Consider the following 23015-nt stretch of genomic DNA (forward strand, 5'->3'; position numbering starts at 1 on the left):
TCCTTTTCTCCTTTGCTTTTCGCTTCTCTTCTTTTCACGGCTATTTGTAAGGCCTCCTCAGCTAACCATTTTGCTTTTTTGCATTTCTTTTTCTTGGGATGATCTTGATCCCTGTCTCCTGTACAGTGTCACAAACCTCCGTTCATAGTTCATCAGGCAGACTGTCTATCAGATCAGAGAACCCTATCAGATCTTGTCCCTTAAATCTATTTCTCACTTCCACTGTATAATTGTAAGGAATTTGATTTAGGTCATACCTGAATGGTCTAGTGGTTTTCCCTACTTTAAGTCTGAATTTGGCAATAAGAAGTTCATGATCTGAGCCACGGTCAGTTCCCAGTCTTGTTTTTGCCGACTGTATAGAGCGTCTCCATGTTTGGCTGCAGAGAATATAATCTGATTTCAGTATTGGCCATCTGGTGATGTCCACGTGTAGAGTCTTCTTGTGTTGTTGGAAGAGGGTGTTTGCTATGACCAGTGTGTTCTCTTGGCAAAATTCTATTATCCTTTGCCCTTCTTCATTTTGTACTCCAAGGCCAAATTTGCCTGTTACTCCAGGTGTTTCTTGACTTCCTTGGCAACGAAATAACAACAGATGACCATAACTGGCTTAAAATAAGAGAAATTTATTCTCTCACAGTCCTAGAAACTAGAAGTCTGAAATCAAAGTGTCTGTAGGGCCTTTGAAGCCTTTAGGGAAGAACCCTTCCTTTTTCTTTCTAGTTTCTGATGATCAACTGGTACCAGTCCTTGGCGTTCCTTGACTTTAGTAATATTTCTCCAGCTTCACCCTCTGCCTTCACAGGGCCATCTTCCCCCAGTGTCTCTATGTCCAAAAATCTCCTGTTCTTGTTAAAGACACCCATCATTGAATTTAGGGTGTACCCTAATCCAGCACAACCTAACCTTTGCTTGATTATGTCTGCACAGACTCTGTTTCCAAATAAGGTCCATTCTATGTTTCCTGGTGGACATGGATTTGGGAGAATTCTATTCAACCTAGTATACTTGGTGTCAGCATTTTTACTAGCCTTATGTAAATCTTTGGCATCAGGAATTATGTAATTATGTAAAGATGCATAACTTCCTATCTTGAATCACTAATAACCCATGGAGACATTATAAAAACCTAAGCATAGATTACTTCTTTTATTCTATCTTGAGACACATATAATGGAGATGAATAATTCACATATAAAACTTACTTTATGACCTTAAAATCTAATCTGGCTTTTTTTATCATCCTATTTAAGTTTTACATCACTTTCTTTAATGCTTACTAAGGTTATGAAAGGCTAACATCAAACAGAATAAAGTAAATTCCCTCAGGCAAATAAAAAACATATTTTTACCCATTCTCTCATTTACTATAGAATGATATGAATGCCCAGGTATCTGCATTAGCTTTTTATTTTGCTGCTACTTTTAGTAAAACTTAGTGGTACCTGTGATCAATAATTACTATATAGCTTTCACTTTATAAAAGCTCTTCTATATTTTCTCAAAACTTTAAGTGATTTTTTCAGATAAATTCAGGTGTCTTGAGTAGTGGCTTTCCACCTTTTGCAGGTTTTAGAACTTTACTATATAAGGTATAACTATACTTACATAAATCAGTGTGAGTATAGGATAAGAAATTGTGCACATTATCTTTATTCCAGGACTTTTAACTTCAGCCTTCTGGGTGGTTTTTTATTTTTTTTTGTTTTTAAAACCTTCACTCATAAAAACTTTCTACCATGAGACCGTGACACCAATGACATCATTCCTATAAAGCAGAGAAAGCTGAAGAAGGTGAAGTTATGTTAATAATGAAGTAGTCTTTGTTCTGTGTATTGAATAATATTACCACGGATTAGATCTTAAAAGATTTTTATAGATAAAGAAAATTTAGAGGGTGATTGATTTAATATCTTCCACTCAGTATTAAATTATGCTTTCCTCATAATTTTTAGATTTTATTCATCACATTAATGACACAGACTCTATACCGAGTACCAACGATAGCGACCCTGGTAAGTAGTTTGGAGTTGAAAGTTTGCCTTGTTTCTTTATTCATCACCTTTTTTTCAAAAAAGATATAAGGTAGAACCTATAAATTTATTTTAGGTATATGACCAGCATAAAATCATTAGGTTAACTAAGCCACTATTAAATTGTTGATAACCAGTAAGGTAAAAAAAGAACAGCTCCACAAAAGTTCGTGTTAATGTAAGCTAAACAATATTTAGTTCATGTTATACAGTTCACAGTTATATCTCACATCCACAGTATCCATATTTGCTTATGATCAATAAATATTTTCAAGTACCTCTATCACTGCTGATTGTTTTAGAAGTCTAGGACCTTTGTTCTCAGTTTGTTAATTTAGTTTTAAACATTGATCATTTTAGTTACTAATATTTAAGATATATAAATTGTTTACTAAATTTCCTAATAATGAACCAAGGCTAGGAAATATGGAAAAATAAATTGAAGATTTGCACCCCCCCAAAAAAATCAATTTCTTAGAAAAGTTTATTTTAATTAATTTATTAAAAATAAACATTTGGGAACTTCCCTGGTGGTCCAATGGCTAAGACTCCATGTTCCCTTTGCAGGGGGCCTGGGTTTGATCCCTGGGCAGGGAACTAAGATTCCATATGCTGCAACTAAGACCTAGTGGAGCCAAATAAATACATTAAATAAAAGAGTTAAAAAATAATAAATGTTTGTAGCCTATGTGTTTATCCAGTATGGCAGTCATAGGAAAAATGAATAGAAAAGCTAATATAACCTGAGTAACAGCATAACTAACATCACCTAAAGCTTTTATGTGTTTAGGTTTCAGAGACACTGAATTGATATTTTGATGGAGGTACATATTGATCACTAAGAGGACAATTCATTCAATGCATATTTATTAAATCTATTATGTGTCAGAAACTGTTCTAGGCTCTGGGATATAATGGACAGACAAGAGTTTCTCTTGTGAATTATACATGCCAATGTTTGCTGTTCAGTGTCTTACTTTACCCCTTAATTAAGTTAATTAATCTATCATTTGTTAATGCTAGAAAATGAGTGAAGTACCAGCATTATTTCTGTGAATGCACATACACACACACATACTTTTCGTTAATTATACTAAAATATATTCATATAATTCAAACACATACCTCCTGAACCCTGTTCCTTACCTCAGAATTTTCAAAAGCCCAAGAAACATACTGGTTTTAAAATTGAAATTCATTTACTGTAGCTACTCTGATATCAATTGATGAAACTAGTGTATTACTATCTAGTAGGATTTCTTGAGTAGAGAGTCAGTTCATTGTTGAGTTCATGAATATTAGAATTACACTAATAATTTGGCGAGCTTTATCAGCAAAGTCAGTTTACTTTGCATAGTGATATCTTATGTTGATAGTAGCACTTCTTAATTCTTTGGTTTATTTTAAACAAAGTATTGAATACAGTATCAAGCAATCCGTTTCCGTAAATATTAGAAATTACAGCAGACATTATTGGATACTTACTGTGTGCAAGCATTGTTCTAAATGTTTTACAGCAACTTCATAAGGTAGTACTGTTCTCTTAATTTTCTATAGCGCTTCCCTGGTAGCTCAGCTGATAAAGAATCTGCTTGCAGTGCAGGAGACCCTGGTTCGATTCCTGAATTGGGACAGTCCCCCGGAAAAGGGATAGGCTACCCATTCCAGTATTCTTGGGCTTCCCAAGGCACAGAGAATTTAGTGACTTGTGTGTAGAGTGACAGAGTGAAGATTATTCAGTCAGTTTACTTCCATAACCTGTGTTCTTTACCACTCTAGTTGATTAGCATAGGAAAAATTCAAGTTAATTTACTCTTGTCCGGAGCATAGAAGGAAAAAAATACAGGTTAAAAGTGCTAACTAAGAAAACTGTTTGGCTTTGTGGCATGCCAAATAACAGATAGAGAATAAAATTGTTGCTCAGCATTTTTTTTACAGCATTAAACATTCTTTACAAAGAGCTGATTATTAGCCAAAGTACTATTATGAACTTAGAAGCACAGTGAGAATGATTTGTATTCTCTGCAAACAGAAGAAACTGCCGCTTGTAGATCAGTGTTAGGAAAAATACGTTTTATTCACTTCCCAGTTCTCTGGATATCATCTGGGCTCTCAGCTGCTCTAAGGCCTGAGAAACATCCAGGACAGTTACTCTGGATTGCTGGGATTCAAGATTCTTAAGCTTTAAGCAATTATTAGAGTACCATGGCAATGGTGTCCGCTTTTTATTCCAAACCCGTCAATTTTGCTTATTGTTAGAATAAACCTGTTCTGTGGACTTTGTGTGGGTTATTAGCAAAACGAACAATTACCTTGAATGATGTGTCTTATATGATTGTAATAATAAGATTAAATGTCATCCAACCTGATATTTTCTCTCTGGCAGTGGGACAGAAGGATAGTTGGTAGAATAATTTTATCGTTTCCAGTAGAAAGTAGAAATCAAGGCTATACCTCAAAATTTTCTAACATTCTACCTTTAATTATTGATAGGTAAAAGTTTTCTGATTATAACTACATATAAAATAGATAAACCACAAGGACCTACTATATAGCACAGAAAAGTGTATTCAATATCTTGTAATAACCTATAGTGGAAAAGAATCTGAAAAATAATATCTGAATCACTATGTTGTATACCTGAAACTAACACAACATTATAAATCAACTATACTTCAAAGTTTTTAAATAAATAATTTAAAATTTTGAAAAGACTCCACATATATCCAAACATAACCCTCTATTTTTTTTCCCAAAAAGGAGAAACTTAATATTCATGGTAAAACGTAAGGTTGGTAGAGCAAGTGTAAGTCTCATTGTTCTTCTTTGTTGCCTCCTCTGATCTGTTGCTTCCTTGTTGCAGTGATTTGTCCAAGTGCCAGGAGCAGTGGCCATCCTGACAACAGCTCTATGATTTTCTACGCCAGTGACTCAGAACTCCAACAGTTTGAAAAGTGGTGGAATAAGTCCAAGACAGTGCCGTTTTACCTCATAGGGCTCCTTCTGCCACTGCTTAATTTCAAATCTCCTTCATTTTTTTCAAAATTTAACATCCTAGGTAAGCCAAGGCACTCTGTTATAGAGCCTCTGTATAGTAGAATACATGCTGAATTCTGTGGGAATATGGTCTGACCAGCCAAATAGTTACCTTCCAGGCCTGTTCATCTGTGTTTAATTTGTTCACATATATATTGCGCTACTTTTTGCTTTTCTTGATGAAGTTTGGCACCGAAAAAAATAGAGATGGCAATCTCAAGCCCAAGTCCCTTTTAAAGATGAGTTACTGGGATTTCCATTCTATCTTTACTGAACAACTATTCCTCATTTCCACTACAACTACTGGCAGTAGACTAAGATTTCAGCAGGAGAAATCCAAAGTGAGTATTATAGGAATTCTCAGTTCTAAAGTTTGGAAATGTTAGAACTTACTAAGGGAGATTATAGAATATTTTTTCCCTACAGATTCTATTTAAGAGTATAAACAAGAATTATCACTTTTTTAAAAATATAAATTTATTTTAATTGGAGGCTAATTACTTTACAATATTGTATTGGTTTTGCCATACATCAACATGAGTCTGCCATGGGTGTACAAGTGTTCCCCATCCTGAACCCCCCTTTCACCTCCCTCCCCATACCATCCCTCTGGGTCATCCCAGTGCACCAGCCCCGAGCATCCAGCATCATGCATTAAACCTGGACTGGTGATTCATTTCACATATGATATTATGCATGTTTCAATGCCGTTCTCCCAAATCATCCCACCCTCGCCCTCTCCCACAGAGTCCAAAAGACTGTTCTATACATCTGTGTCTCTTTTGCTGTCTCACATACAGGGTTATCGTTACCATCTTTCTAAATTCCATATATATGCGTTAGTATACTTGTATTGGGTGTTTTTCTTTCTGGCTTACTTCCCTCTGTATAATCGGCTCCAGTTTCATCCATCTCATTAGAACTGATTCAAATGTATTCTTTTTAATGGCTGAGTAATACTCCATTGTGTATATGTACCACAGCTTTCTTATCCATTCGTCTGCTGATGGACATCCAGGACATGCTTCCATGTCCTGGCTATTATAAACAGTGCTGCGATGAACACTGGGGTACACGTGTCTCTTTCAATTCTGGTTTCCTCGGTGTCTATGCCCAGCAGTGGGATTGCTGGGTCATAAGGCAGTTCTATTTCCAGTTTTGTAAGGAATCTCCACACTGTTCTCCATAGTGGCTGTACTAGTTTGCATTCCCACCAACAGTGTAAGAGAGTTCCCTTTTCTCCACACCCTCTCCAGCATTTATTGCTTGTAGACTTTTGGATCGCAGCCATTCTGACTGGTGTGAAATGGTACCTCATGGTTTTGATTTGCGTTTCTCTCATAATGAGTGATGTTGAGCATCTTTTCATGTGTTTGTTAGCCATCTATAGGTCTTCTTTGGAGAAATGTCTGTTTAGTTCTTTGGCCCAGTTTTTGGTTGGATCATTTATTTTTCTGGAACTGAGCTGTAGGAGTTGCTTGTATATTTTTGAGATTAGTTGTTTGTCAGTTGCTTCATTTGCTGTTATTTTCTCCCATTCTGAAGGCTGTCTTTTCACCTTGCTTATAGTTTCCTTTGTTGTGCAGAAACTTGTAATTTTAATTAGGTTCCATTTGTTTATTTTTGCTTTCATTGCCAATATTCTGGGAGGTAGGTCATAGAGGATCCTGCTGTGATTTATGTCGGAGAGTGTTTTGCCTACATTCTCCTCTAGGAGTTTTATAGTTTCTGGTCTTACGTTTAGATCTTTAATCCATTTTGAGTTTATTTTTGTGTATGGTATTAGAAAGTGTCCTAGTTTCATTCTTTTACAAGTGGTTGACCAGTTTTCCCAGCACCACTTGTTAAAGAGATTCTCTTTTCTCCATTGTATATTCTTGCCTCCTTTGTCAAAGATAAGGTGTCCATAGGTGTGTGAGTTTATCTCTGGGCTTTCTATTTTGTTCCATTGATCTATATTTCTGTCTTTGTGCCAGTACCATACTGTCTTGATGACTGTGGCTTTGTAGTAGAGCCTGAGGTCAGGCAGGTTGATTCCTCCAGTTCCATTCTTCTTTCTCAAGATTGCTTTGGCTTTTCAAGGTTTTTTATATTTCCATACTAATTGTGAAATTATTTTTTCTAGCTCTGGGAAAAATACTGTTGGTGGCTTGATAGGGATTGCATTGAATCTATATATTGCTTTGGGTAGTATACTCATTTTCACTATATTGATTCTTCCAATCCATGAACATGGTATATTTCTCCATCTGTTAGTGTCCTCTTTGATTTCTTTCACCAGTGTTTTATAGTTTTCTATATATAGGTCTTTTGTTTTGGAGAAGGAAATGGCAATCCACTCCAGTATTCTTGCCTGGAGAATCCCATGGACAGAGGAGCTTGGTGGGCTACAGTCCATGGGTCACAAAGAGCTGGACATGACTGAGCAACTTCACTTTCACTTTCACTTTGTTTCTTTAGGTAGATATATTCCTAAGTATTTTATTCTTTTTGTTGCAATGGTGAATGGAATTGTTTCCTTAATTTCTTTTTCTATTTTCTCATTATTAGTGTATAGGAATGCAAAGGATTTCTGTGTGTTGATTTTATATCCTGCAACTTTACTATATTCATTGATTAGCTCTAGTAATTTTCTGGTGGAGTCTTTAGGGTTTTCATGTAGAGGATCATGTCATCTGCATACAGTGAGAGTCTTACTTCTTCTTTTCCAATTTGGATTCCTTTTATTTCTTTTTCTACTCTGATTGCTGTGGCCAAAACTTCCAAAAGTATGTTGAATAGTAGTGGTACAAGTGGGCACCCTTGTCTTGTTCCTGACTTTAGGGGAAATGCTTTCAATTTTTCACCATTGAGGATAATGTTTGCTGTGGGTTTGTCATATATATGTTGAGGTATGTCCCTTCTATTCCTGCTTTCTGGAGAGTTTTTTTTTTTTTTTTTAATCATGAATGGATGTTGAATTTTGTCAAAGGCTTTCTCTGCATCTATTGAGATAATCATATGGCTTTTATTTTTCAATTTGTTAATGTGTATTACATTGATTGATTTGCAGATATTGAAGAATCCTTGCATCCCTGGGATAAAGCCCACTTGGTCATGGTGTATGATCTTTTTAATGTGTTGTTGGCTTCTGATTACTAGAATTTTGTTAAGGATTTTTTGCATCTATGTTCATCAGTGATATTGGCCTGTAGTTTTCTTTTTTTGTGGCATCTTTGTCAGGTTTTGGTATCAGGGTGATGGTGGCCTCATAGAATGAGTTTGGAAGTTTACCTTCCCCTGCAATTTTCTGGAAGAGTTTGAGTAGGATAGGTGTTAGCTCGTCTCGAAATTTTTGGTAGAATTCAGCTGTGAAGCCGTCTGGACCTGGGCCTTTGTTTGCTGGAAGATTTCTGATTACAGTTTCAATTTCCGTGCTTGTGATGGGTCTGTTAAGATTTTCTATTTCTTCCTGGTTCAGTTTTGGAAAGTTGTACTTGTCTAAGAATTTGTCCATTTCTTCCACATTGTCCATTTTATTGGCATATAATTGCTGATAGTAGTCTCTTATGATCCTTTGTATTTCTGCGTTGTCTGTTGTGATCTCTCCATTTTCATTTCTAATTTTATTGATTTGATTTTTCTCTCTTTGTTTCTTGATGAGTCTGGCAAATGGTTTGTCAGTTTTATTTATCCTTTCAAAGAACCAGCTTTTTTGGCTTTGTTGATTTTTGCTATGGCCTCTTTTGTTTCTTTTGTATTTATTTCTGCCCTAATTTTTAAGATTTATTTCCTTCTACTAACCCTGGGATTCTTCATTTCTTCCTTTTGTAGTTGCTTTAGGTGTAGTTAGGTTATTTATTTGACTTTTTTCTTGTTTCTTGAGGTATGCCTGTATTGTGACTTATCACCTCCCCTGTCCCTGCTGCTGGGTGTTCTGGATGTACAACCAGCACACCTTCTCAGGCAGATGTTGACCGTCCAGAATTCCAAGAAGTCTTGGTTAGCAACGAAGCCTGCTCGCAGTTTGGTAGATAATGCTTCTCTGGGGCTGCAATTGCCCCCTTCCGGCTCTGGCTGCCCTCGCCTGCCTGTCACCGGAGGGGGATGGGCTGGCCTGCAGTGGGCTAGCTCTGCTCAGTCCTTTGTTCTGTGAGTGGGCCTGACAGCATCTTAGGTTATGGTTTTTCCATGTGGTATCTATACCACACTCTGGTTTGCTATCCCAAGTTAGTTCCCTCAGATTGCCCTTGGGGCATTCAGGCCCGGTCCTTACTCTAAGCAATGCAGCCTGCACATCCCTGCCCAGCCCCCGCATGCTAGTGGCAGATGCAGGCATCTACGCTGCTTCTCCACTGGGGGAGTTACCATTGGGCACGTAATCTGTGGGTTTTAATTATTTATTTATTTTTCCTACCAGTTATGTTGCCCTCTGTGGTTCCAAGGCTCACCACAGACTCGGCAGTGAGAGTGTTTCCTGATGTTTGGAAACTTCTCTCTTTTTTAAAACTCCCTTCCCAGGACGGAGCTCTGTCCCTACCTCTTTTGCCTCTCGTTTTATCTTTTATATTTTTTCCTACTTCCTTTCGAAGACAATGGGCTCCTTTTCTGGGTGCCTGATGTCCTCTGCCAGCATTCAGCAGTTGTTTTGTGGAATTTACTCAGCCTTCAAATGTTCTTTTGATGAATTTGTGGGGGAGAAAGTGGTCTCCCTGTCCTATTCCTCCGCCATCTTAGGACTGCCCCCATCACTTGACTTTGAACCTTGAATATTGTTCTCTAGCTGAAGCGCCTTAGGCTTATTCTGGTTTTTCTCTGTTCCTCAGTGCTCTTTCTTTCTTTTCAACACTAACTTTAAAGGAACAGACTTTTTTTGTGAGACCTGTTTTTCAGAAATTTCTGAAATCACTGAAGAAATTTCATAAAAGGAACCCCTATGAAAGCTCAGATCTGGTTAACTAAAGACAAGCTGCTACTGCTAAGCCAATTCAGTCATGTCCGACTCTGTGCGACCCCATGGACGGCAGCCCACCAAGCTCCCCCATCCCTGGGATTCTCCAGGCAAGAACACTGGAGTGGGTTGCCATTTCCTTCTCCAATGTATGAAAGTGAAAGTGAAGTTGCTCAGTCACGTCCAACTCTTAGCAACCCCATGGACTGCAGCCTACCAGGCTCCTCCGTCCATGGGATTTTCCAGGCAAGAGGACTGGAGTGGGGTGCCACTACCTTCTCTGAACTAAAGACAAGGGTATCATTCAAAAAGAACTGTTAACCCAAATAGATAATAGGATTTCACCTTCTCCCTGTAGATATGGTCTCTTGGTAGGCAGACTAAAGTATGAAAAAATTAGATTACATCAAAGAGATGGCTTTTGGGGTTTTCAAAAGACCAAAGAAGGAAGTAAGGATATTTCTCTATACCTTAGCTTCATAACAAAATTCACCATGAGACTACAACAGACACACACAGAAAATGAAGAGTTGTGGTTATATAAGCTTCAGCCTCCTGTATGCATCCTTTCTAAATCAGCTAACCTCCAAACCCACAGTAGAGCTTATAGAGCTCATTTGTGGTTTCCTGATTTGCTGGCCAACTTTCCTATGGAATAGATCTTTAAAAGTTAGCTTGTGAACTTACAAAAGAACTTGCTCAATTGGGCAAAACAATCACTAGGCTTCTAACCAGGTTAAATTATTCTCCACCTCCTTAAGATATTTTATTTTTGCCCTTTCTTTTGGCAAAACTTTCTCTTTTAAAACTACGTATTTCTTCTTTAGAGAAATCAGAATCTAATTCCTCTAAAAACCATCCTGGATCTCTTGACTCTGCTCAATAGTGACTGGACTTAATTCTTTAAATCCTCTAGCTTCCAAACTACTAAAATATCATGAGATTCTGAATGCCCACTTTACCCTGCATAAAGTAGGTGTTCACTGTACACACAGTGAATGGAATCTGAAATCTTTCCATGGAGCGAGTAGTACTATGCAACCAAAACTTCATCTAGATTCTAGATCAGATTGTTCATGGACTGTTTGACTTACTACCATTCTCAAATAAGTTTATGATCCACATTTACTACTTCTCTTTCTTTACTTTCTACTATCTTACACTAAATATTTTGACAGATTTTCCCAACTTGTTGGCTGTCTCTAACTTTTAATACAGAGAATAAGAGTCAGCGACTTCCAGGGGTCCAGTGGTTAAGACTTCGTGCTTCCAATTCAGGGAGTGCAGGTTCTATCCCTGGTTGGGGAACGAAGATCCCACATGCCGCGCGGACAAATTAGAAAAAAGTCAGTTTTGTGTTTTGTTTTTTTCCTAAATAACCTTGCAATCTTATAATAAACTCTCTACATGTATCAGAGCCTAAATTCAGCTCATAACTTCTTAGGCCTACTACATAGCTTTGTTTTCTGATATCTTCCAGGGTTTGTTTCTGTTCTTTAGATCTTCAGTTCAGTTCAGTTGCTCAGTCGTGTCTGACTCTTTACCTGGGCATAAATACTAATGCTAATTTTCCAAACTTTGCTGAAAGTGTTGAAACAAAATTTGATTTTGTAATAGTCTGTGAAACAAAGATGATTAATGGTTTCTGAATTTTTCCTTGCAGGCACAGTGTCCGTTCTCTACTTGATTTTTCTTGTCACTTGGAAGGCTATTCGCTTGGGATTTCATTTGGAGTTTCATTGGTTTACACCAACAGAATTTTTTGTCCCAGGTGAGCTATTTCAGTCAAATAAAGAATTAATGAATTACAATAATGTGATCTTTAGTTAACTATTAGCTAACTATTAATAGTTAGCTAACTATTGTTAGCTATTGTTACTATAAAACAAATAATCATAGCTTTTATGATGAGCACTTTTTATTAATGCTGTTAAGCTAAAACCAGAAACACAGTTGAAATTACTATGGTTTTCTTGCAGTTGGGGATAACCAGGACTCTTTGTCATTTCTACTTGGGAGTTAAAAGTCACAGAGCAATTGAAAAATCAAGAACTCATTCTCTAGATGTCTCTGAGAAGGCATAACCCTAGAATTTTAGAGACTTAGAACATAGTAATAAATATATCTGGATAATACTAGTAATTGTAGGTCATCTGCTTGGTGGTTCTATGGTGGGTAATACCACGTGACCCAGGTCTTCTGCAGCCAGAGCCCCTATCCCTGTGGCAGGCCACTGCTGACTCGTGCCTCCACAGGAGACACTCAAACACTCAAAGGCAGGTCTGGCTCAGTCTCTGTGGGACCTCTGGGTCCTGGTGCGCACACAGTTGGAAGCATCTTGGGTGGGTAGGGGGTTTGATTCTAAATGCAATTTCGCCCCTCCTACCATTTTGTTGGGGCTTTTCCTTTGCCCTTGGACTTGGGTATATCTTTTTTTGGTGGGATCCAACATTCTCCTGTCAATAATAGTTCAGCAGCAAGTTGCAATTTTGGAGTTCTTGCAAGAGATGAGCACATGTTATTCTACTCCTCCATCTTGTGGCAGAATGATTATACCAAAGAAATTCTTGCAGTGTTAAGAAAGTTCTAGGACCCACTACAGATTTCCCAACTTGAGATTTGGGCAACGGGACTGAGAACCCCCAGGCAGTTTGACTTTGGAGACAGCGGGTTTGACTACAGAACTTCCAAAGGACTGGGGGAACAGATTCTTGGAGGACACAAACAAAACCTTGTAAACACCAGGGCCAGGAAAAAGGAGCATTGTGCCCACAAGAGACTGAGTCAGACTTGCCTTTGAGTGTCCAGGAGTCTCAGGCCAAACAACAGAGATGGAACACAGCCCCACCCATCAAAATAAAATTGGATTAAAGATTTCCTGAGCCCCACCCATTAGAATAAGAACCAGTTTCCTCCACAGTCAGTCTCTTCCATCAGGAAGCTTCCATAAGTGTCTTATCCTTTTTTATCAGAGGGCAGACAGAATGAAAACCATAGTCACAGAAAACTAAGCAAACTGATCACATGGACCACAGCCATGTCTAACTCAATGAAACTGTGAGCCATGCTGTGTAGGGCCACCCAAGACAGATGGGTCACTATGGATAGTTCTGACAAAATGTGGTCCACTGGAGAAGGGAATGGCAAACCACTTCAGTATTCTTGCTTTGAGAACTCCATGAACAGTATGAAAAGGCAAAAAGATGTGTCACTGAAAGATGAACTCCCCAGGTCGATAGGTGCCTAATATGCTACTGGAGAAGAGTGAAGAAATAACTCCAGAAAGAATGAAGAGATGGAGCCAAAGCAAAAACAACACCCAGTTGTGGATGTGACTAGGGATGGAAGTAAAGTCTGATGCTGTAAAGAACAATATTACATGGGAACCCAGAATGTTAGATCCATGAATCAAGGTAAATTGGAAGTGGTCAAACAGGAGATGGCAAGAGTGAACATTGACATTTTAGGACTCAGTGAACTAAAATGGACCGGAATGGGAGAATTTAACTCAGATGACCATTATATCTGCTACTGTGGCCAAGAATCCCTTAGAAGAAATGGAGTAGCCCTCATAGTCAACAAAAGAGTCCAAAGTGCAGTACTTGGATGAAATCTCAAAATGACAGAATGATCTCTGTTTGATTCCAAGGTAAACAATTCAATATCATAGTAATCCAAGTCTATGCCCCAACCACTAATGCTGAAGAAGCTGAAGTTGAATGGTTCTATGAAGACCTATAAGACCTTTTAGAACTAACACCAAAATAGGATGTCCTCTTTATCATAGGGGACTGGAATGCATAGGAAGTCAGGAGATACCTGGAGTAACAGGCAAGTTTGGCCTTGGAGTACAGAATGAAGCAGGGCAAAGGCTAACAGAGTTTTGCCAAGAGAACTCACTGGTCATAGTAAACACCCTCTTCCAACAACACAAGAGACAACTCTGCACATGGACATCACCAGATAGTCAATACCAAAATCAGATTATATTCTTTGCAACCAAAGATGGAGACTCTCTATACAATCAGCAGAAACAAGACCAGGAGCTGACTGTGGCTCAGATCATGAACTCCTTATTGCCAAATTCAGAGTTAAATGGAAGAAAGTAGGGAAATTCACTAGTTCATTCAGGCATGACCTAAAGTCAAATCCCTTATGATTATACAGTAAAAGTGACAAATAAATTCAAGGAATTAGATCTGATAGACACAGTACCTGAAGAACTTGGTGACCAAGACCATCCCCATGAAAAAGAAATGCAAAATGGTTAGCTGAGGAGGCCTTACAAATAGCTGAGAAAAGAAGAGAAGCTAAAGGCAAAGGGGAAAAGGAAAGATATACCCATCTGAATGCAGAGTTAATAGCAAGGAGAAATAAGAAAGCCTTCCTCAGTGATTCAATGCAAAGAAATAGAGGAAAACAAAGAATGGGAACACTAGAGATCTCTTCAGGAAAACTAGAGATACCAAGGGAACATTTCATGGAAAGATGGGCACAATAAAGGACAGAAACAGTATGGACCTAACTGAAGCTGAAGATATTAAGAAAAGGTGGCAAGAATGCACAGAATAACTATATAAAAATATTTTTTAAAAGTCTTAATGACCCAGATAACCACAATGGTGTGATCACTCACCTAGAGCCAGACATCCTGGAATGTGAAGTCAAATGAGCCTTAGGAAGCATCACTAGGAACAAAGCTAGTGGAGATGATGGAATTCCAGTTGACCTATTTCAGATCCTAACAGATGATGCTGTGAAAGTGCTACACTCAATATGCCAGCAAATTGGAAAACTCAGCAGTGGTCATAAGACTGGAAAAGGTCAGTTTTCATTCCAATCCCAAAGAAAGGCTATGCCAAAGAATGTTCAAACTACCACACAATTGTACTCATCTCACATGTTTGCAAAGTAATGCTCCAAATTCTCCAAGCCAGGCTTCAACAGTATGTGAACCGAGAGCTTCCATATGTTCAAGCTGGTTTTAGAAAAGGCAGAACAGCCAGAGATCAAATTGCCAACATTTGCTGGATCATCGAAAAAGCAAGAGAGTTCTAGAAAAGCATCTACTTCTGCTTTATTGACTACACCAACGCCTTTGACTGTGTGGATCACAATAAACTGTGGGAAATTCTGAAAGAGATGGGAATACCAGACCACCTGACCTGCCTCCTGAGAAATCTGTGTGCAGGTCAAGAAGGAACAATTAGAACTGGACATGGTACAACAGACTAGTTCCATATTGGGAAAGGAATACGTCAAGGCTCTATATTGTCATTCTGCTTATTTAACTTATATGTAGAGTACATCATGCAAAATACTGGGCTGGATGAAGCACAAGCTGGAATCAAGATTGCCAGAAGAAATAACAGTAACCTCAGATATGCAGATAACACCACCCTTATGGCAGAAAGCAAAGAGGAACTAAAGAGCCTCTTGATGAAGGTGAAAAAGGAAAGGGAAAAAGTTGGCTTAAAACTCAACATTCAGAAAATTAAGATCATGGCATCCAGTCCCATCACTTCATGGCAAATAGATGGGGAAACAATGGAAACAGTGACAGACTTTATTTTGGGGGCTCCAAAATCACTGCAAATGGTGACTGCAGCCATGAAATCAAAAGATGCTTGCTCCTTGGAAGAAAAGCCATGACCAACCTAAAGCAGAGGCATTACTTTGCCAACAAAGGACCGTTTAGTCAAGGCTATGGTTTTTCCAGTAGTCATGTATGGATGTGAGTGTTGGACCATAAAGAAAGCTGCATGCTAAAGAATTGATGCTTTTGAACTGTGGTGTTTTAGAAGACTCTGGAGAGACCCTTGGACTGCAAGGAGATCAAACCAATCAATCCTAAAGGAAATCAAACCTGAATATTCATTGGAAGGGCTGATGCTGAAGCTGAAGCTCCAATACTTTGTCCACCTGATGTGATGAATTGACTCATTGGAAAAGGCCTTGATGCTGGGAGAGATTTAAGGCAGGAGGAGAAAGGGATGACAGAGGATGAGGTGGTTGGATGGCATCACCTACTCAATTGACATGAGTTTGAGCACACTCCAAGAGTTGGTGATGGACAGGGAAGCCTGGCGTACTGCATTCCATGAAGTCGCAAAGAGTCGTACATGACTGAGCGACTGAACTGAACTAAATGCTGGTAATTAACATCATTGCTCCCTTTATGGGTTTTTTCTTTTAATGTTGATGTTTTTCAGACTAATTAAGATGGTGATTATTAAGTGTTCTTTTCCTCCTTTTTTTTTACCCCATAGCAATTTTTTGTTTCACCCAAATTTAGAGTATTTTGAATATGATAGAAGGGCATCCGAGGGATCAAACCCAGGTGTCCCACATTGCAGGCAGGATTCTTTACCATCTGAGCCACCAGGGAAACCCAAGAATACTGAAGTGGGTAGCTTAACCCATCTCCAGGGAATCCTCCAACCCAGGAATCAAACTCAGGTCTTCTACATTGCAGGCAGATTCTTTATCAGCTGAGCTACCAGGGAAGTCCAAAGCAATGAATCGATAATGCTAAATGAGGAGACAGACTAGAAAATAGAAGTGGCTATTATGCTTGTATCTTAAAAACTGGTAAGGAAAAAGAAATTAGTACAAAATCCTGTTGTTGGTTTAGAAAGACTGCTTTCCTTCCATTCTTCAACTGTTGATTCTGGCAGTGTAGATTTCAAGTCTTTATTCAATTTCTCAGGTTTGTCTTTAAAGCCTACAATTAGAGTTGTCTTCCTTTGTTTCATTTATTACAACATTCTTGAGTTCTCCAGGTGTGCTGAGTTGGTGATCATTGGAAGTCGTTGTTTGTGTTACCATGGTTACTTATTTTTAGTTCATCTGGCTGCATCAACTTTAATTTTTTAAATTTCTATCAGAAGCCCACAAAGACTAAAAAGTCAGTTTAAATTCAGAATAAAGGAAGCACTGGGCTTGAAAGGCATCCTTCTCTCACAGATTATATTTAAAATTGGATAGTGATACAAATGGCAACTTTAAGTTACTTCTTCCACTGATTAATAAAAATAGTCTATTTTCTAAAAGTAGATTCATGATGATTTATATTTAGACTTGGTGATAAAAGTTCCTGCTAATGATAGACCATTAGAGATAAATATGAAAGAAAGGGAGAATATTAATAGTTTTTTAGAAGATGGAAAAGAGAAACATTTAAGTAGTTATCAAGCCATTTATTTCACTTTGCTTCATTTCTAAATGATATGAAAGGAGAATCATGAGGACTAAAAGGAGTTTTTATAAATATTTATGGCTCTGAGACTTACTGTGATTGAAGAATTTTTCAATAAAGAAAATATGTCATAAATCTTTCTCAGTAAAGGCTGATTAAAAATCAGAGAACTTGGAGGGTGTGAATCTTTACTGTCCTGATGAAGAATTCTCATAAACTTCTGGGTCTAATTGAATCTTTATGTACTCTTGTTTCTAAAAATTCATTTTCTGGTTCAGTAAGTAGATCCCATCACCCTTCTTCCCAAGTAATTGGAAAAATGACAAGTAAAACCTGCTCGTGTATTTCATTCTATCCTTTCCTGCCTACTCAGGGACTTTACTTTTTGCTGCTATCCTTTCTTTTTTAATCATGCGTTATCAGATTTCTCCTACTGAACTATTCCTACTAGTATACAAACATGTTTCCCAGTCTAAAAACAAAAACTCGTATAACCCCATTCCCTGTAACTGTTACTTCTTTTGAAAGAAAAACTTTGTAAGCGTTGTCTGTGCTGTCTCCACTTCTTCCATTTTGCCTTGGACTCACTTCTGTTAGGCTTTTGCTCCAGTCACTCCATGCCTGATGACCAATGACTTCATCTTTCCAAACCCCAGGACCAAATCCCATACCTCTTCTTACTCAACCTATAAGCAGCATTGGGCACATTTGGCCACGTCTTCCATCTTAAAACACTTTATTTACTTAACTTCTAAAACCCTATTCTCTCTTGACTCTTCTACATAACTTCCTTTTCTTATCTCTGACCTCTAAATGATAGTCATCTGGTTTAGACACAAACTCCCCTTCTCTCTACCTTTATTCCCTAAATAATGTCATCTAGTCACCTAGCTTTATATGTTGTCATCATAGATGATGGCCAATCCCAATTTTTTTATCTCTAGCTCAGATCTCTCTACTGAAATCCATACTCATGTATCTAGCTGCTTCTTCTTGGATGTCCACTTTGCATTCTTAATTTACAAAAATCCAATAATTGTTTTCTCCCTCATCCACCCCCTCCCACCAGCCTGCTTAACCTGCTCTTCTCCCAGGCTTCTCATTCTCAGAAAATGGTAGCACCAGTTTACCACTTGACCGGGCCAAACACTTAGGAGTCATACTTGACTGTTCTTTTTTTCCACTTCCCCTCCACCAATATCTGCACAACTGACCTTCTACTTTCAAAATAAATTGAGAATCTGACTATTTCTTATCATTTCTACCAAAAAAGAACCATGTTAAGCTCCTACTCTCTCAGCCAGATTATTGAAGTAGCCTCATAACTAGCCTCACTGTTTCCACTTTGTCTCCTTCTCCATAGTCTGTTCCACACCTAGCAGATAGAGTTTGTTTTTAAAACATAACCTTCAAAAGCCTCTAGTGGTTTCCCATCTTATTCAGAATAGAGGCAAGTCCAGACCATCTGACCAGCCTCTTGAGAAATCTGTATGCAGGTCAGGAAGTAACAGAACTGGACATGGAACAACAGACTGGTTCCAAATAGGAAAAGGAGTACGTCAAGGCTGTATATTGTCACCCTGCTTATTTAACTTATATGCAGAGTACATCATGAGAAACGCTGGACTGGAAGAAACACAAGCTGGAATCAAGATTGCCAGGAGAAATATTAATAACCTCAGATATGCAGATAACACCACCCTTATGGCAGAAAGTGAAGAGGAACTAAAAAGCCTCTTGATGAAAGTGAAAGAGGAGAGTGAAAAAGTTGGCTCGAAGCTCAACATTCAGAAAACGAAGATCATGGCATCCGGTCCCATCACTTCATGGGAAATAGATGGGGAAACAGTGGAAACAGTGTCAGCCTTTATTTTTTGGGCTCCAAAATCACTGCAGATGGTGATTGCAGCCATGAAATTAAAAGACGCTTACTCCTCGGAAGAAAAGTTATGACCAACCTGGATAGCATATTCAAAAGCAGAGACATTACTTTGCCAACTAAGGTCCATCTAGTCAAGGCTATGGTTTCTCCTGTGGTCATGTATGGATGTGAGAGTTGGACTGTGAAGAAAGCTGAGTGCTGAAGAATTGATGCTTTTGAACTGTGGTATTGGAGAAGACTCTTGAGAGTCCCTTGGACTGCAAGGAGATCCAACCAATCCATTCTGAAGGAGATCAGCCCTGGGATTTCTTTGGAAGGAATGATGCTAAAGCTGAAACTCCAGTACTTTGGCCACCTCATGCAAAGAGTTGACTCATTGGAAAAGATTCTGATGCTGGGAGGGATTGGGGGCAGGAGGAGAAGGGGACGACAGAGGATGAGATGGCTGGATGGCATCACTGACTCGATGGATGTGAGTCTGAGTGAACTCTGGGAGTTGGTGATGGACAGGGAGGCCTGGCGTGCTGTGATTCATGGGGTCGCAAAGAGTTGGACACGACTGAGCGATAGGCCCTGTTGAATGTGACTCCTGGCTTTCTCTCTGATTTCTTTCCCTATTCCTTTCCACTCATTCGGTCTACTCCAACAACACTGCCTTCCTTGCTGCTCTACTAAATTGCCAAGCACTCTCCTAGCTCAGAGTCTTTGCACTCAGTATTCCCTGTACGTAAAATGTCCTCTTTTTCTCAGGTTTCTACATGATTGGTATTGTTAGAGAGGTTTTCCCTGACTTTGTACCAACTCTCACACCTTCTTGTTCTTTGTTTTCTTTAGAACTGTCATCACTACCAAATCTTACATGCAAGTATCCCTGGTTATCTAAATGTTAAATTCCTGATTCTGACTGGTTGGAGTATTGAGGCATATTCGTTATTCTAATCAACTTGGCTCCCGAGTTTCAGATAGAAAGTTGCAGACATAAAGATAACAAGAGACTTACCTAAAAATGTTTCTGAATCTGTTTGGTTCTTGAATTTGGAAAGTTCAGATGTTATGAAATATCTGTGTTTATTTTTTTTACCTGGGTATCTAGAATGTTCACTCTCTGAGAAATATTCTTTGTTTTTTTATGCTTCTCTATTACTATTGTATCCCCAAGATCTATGATACTTCTAGCATATAATAAGTGCTCAAATAACTGAGAAAATGGGTTTATATCTACTCCTTCCCGAATCCCATTAAAACAATATTTTAAAAAATGTAAAAAACAAGCACAAAGAAATTCTCCAGAAGAGACAATAGCAAACGAGAGACAGCAACAGATTTTTAGAAGCTAGAAAGCTGGTACGTGGTTGGTAATTGACAGCAAAGCAGAGAAGGCTGAAATGAAAATACCTGTAGAGAGGGGGCCAATGTGAATGACACAATCCTTGAAAGCCTCAGTATTTGGAGACATTTAACTCTGAAAGCAAAGATAAGGAGAAGTGCTTAAAATGGGAGAATTCCTTGAAAGTTTATATCAGTAATAATTAGATATAATCCATCCCCCTTCCCTTTTCAATCTAGCAAGAGATGGAAGAAACTAAATCAGGTACTCTCTGGACTTCGGTTTGTCAGGCTCAACAGAAGGGTAGGGATAAGACTCAGTTCTGAAAATGGGTTAAGTGAAAGCATATGTGCTCAATGGTGAGGCCAAACCCCACCTCCTACCCCTCCAATTCTCTTTTCTTTACACCTTGCCTCTCAGAATGCTGATATCATAGGAAAATAGAGGGTTCTCCTCGGGAGAAACCAATAAGCCCAAGAAGACCTGGAGTCTCGGATATTTGGGTTCTATCAAAGAAATGGCAGGTACCTTGCTTGTCTCAGACCATTTAGATGTCCACTAAGTATGCTTTTTTTTTTTTAGTGCTTCACTTTTACATATTAATATAATTGAAGACCACTGGATACCTGTGGAAAACCTCTTACATAAAAATAAAACAAAAAAGATAAAAAAGGAACCTAAAGGGAAATTAATGAGTGAACAAAAGCAACATTCTAAACATTACATCCTGAAAGTGACAAAAGGCAATGATTTCTGTGAAACAATATTTGAATACCATTGGAAATAAAATATGAATAGAAGTTAAGAATTCAAAGGAAATTTGGAAGATAAGGCTAACCTTCTCAAAAGACTAGACAATGTGGATGGATGGATGGATGGATGATTGGAAGGAAGGAGAAATATAGGACAGAAAAGATGAGGAAATAGAGAATTAATCTAGGTGGTCCAGTGTCCAGCTGAAAATAGTACCATAGAGAAGAGAGAACGTGGTGAGGAAATTATCAAAGAAATTATGTAAGAAATTTCCTCAGAACTGAAGAACATAAGGCCCCAAAACATTGTGAATAAGACTCACACCAAAGCATATCATTATGAAATTTCACAACACCAGGGATAAAGAGAAGAGCTTTCAGGGACTAAGAACAAGTCTGTACAAAAGGTCTGGAATCAGAATAGTATCAGAATTTTTAACAACAACTCTGAAAGAAGGAGACAATAGAAGGTCATCAAATGTCACAGAATAAATTATTTTGACCTAAAATCCTAAAGCCCACTATACTCTCATCCAACTGTTAGAGTATATAATAAAGGTATTTTTGGAAAGTCTCACAAAATTTTACCTTCCATGCACTCTTTCTCAGGAAAATACTGCAAAATGTGCTTCACCAAAAAGAAGTAGAATATCAAGAAATTCCCAGAATGATGGTGAAGGGAAATCCTAGGAAACAGCTGTGCAGCAGGCGTAGGGAGCAGCCAGCCCAGATTTCAGCAGGTAGACAGATGGCTCCAAGAGGCATTTTTTCAAAGAAAAAAAATAATAAAATGGAAAATGTTATTTGATGTGTTATATAGATAGAGTGGAGTTTTTCCATTCTTTTGGAGAATTTAGGGAAGAATTAGTGTTAACTAGAAAATTAGACAACTAAGAAGGAAAAAAGTCAATTATGACTTCCAATAAAACAGGTCAACACAAGTATTTTATCTAAGAAAGAAAAGTGTAATAATAGTAATAGATTCCATGGCTTAACTATGAATAACAAATAATAATCATAAAAATGAAAACTTTGATTTTACGAAATCAGAATTATGATTCTATTAGGGGAATAAGACATGGGGAAGTGAAGGGTGATAGTGATATAAAAGTCCTCAAGCCTTCTGATGGAAAATCAATGGATCATGTCTAAAATTTAAAAGTAAAGAAAAAGGAATATAAGCATATTACTTAAAAATAAATTATAAATTTAAGATATGCTAAGTAGTCACAAGAGTTATAACTAGTTGCCTCTGGGAAATAGGATTCAGGATGGGAGATGTGAAAGGTATAAAGCTGGTTTTTGTTAGAAACCTTGTGATACTGTTTAATTTTAACAATTTAAGACTACAATTAAGATTACATTTTTAAAATGAAAAGCTGTTAAATGCTTTGAAACTGACTTCAAAAAGAGACTCAGACACTGATTTTCAAGGATTATGGGGTGATTTGCCATTTGATAGCAGCATTGTGTTAATCTGCAGCCAGAAAAACATAATTTTCTAACCACATGTACTTTAAATAGTATGTATATACCCCACATTTTTTGTTGTTTTTGCTTTTGAACTTTTTAATTAAAGTATAGCATACATTTATAATAAAAATACACAGTTCCTAAGTGTACAACTTGATTAATTTTCACAAACTGAACAAATCAGATAACCAGCACCCTGTTCAAAATCAGAAATTACTATTTGTAGCACCCCAGAAATCCGTCTCATTCTCCCTACCAGTTGGTATTGCCCTTCAGAGATAACCACTGTTCTAAATTTTAACCCCAGAGATTAATTTTGTCTGTTTTTTGACTGACTATAGTTGGTTATGTCCATATTTAGTCCTCTGCCAGTGTTTTCAATCA

At 37.9% G+C, this 23015-nt stretch overlaps 1 protein-coding gene across 1 annotated transcript in view; it reads left to right on the plus strand.

Annotated features, from left to right (window-relative positions):
* Positions 1–23015, plus strand: part of SLC38A9 (solute carrier family 38 member 9) — a 93256-nt gene that overhangs the window by 47075 nt on the left and 23166 nt on the right. The window contains exons 8-10 of the mRNA XM_068990453.1: positions 1956–2015; positions 4897–5091; positions 11663–11770. Of these exons, the coding sequence (XP_068846554.1) occupies positions 1956–2015; positions 4897–5091; positions 11663–11770 (363 nt within the window). The remainder of the gene's footprint in view (positions 1–1955; positions 2016–4896; positions 5092–11662; positions 11771–23015) is intronic.

Source organism: Capricornis sumatraensis, chromosome 18, assembly GCF_032405125.1.
Source record: "Capricornis sumatraensis isolate serow.1 chromosome 18, serow.2, whole genome shotgun sequence".
NCBI classification, from domain to species: Eukaryota; Metazoa; Chordata; class Mammalia; order Artiodactyla; family Bovidae; genus Capricornis; species Capricornis sumatraensis.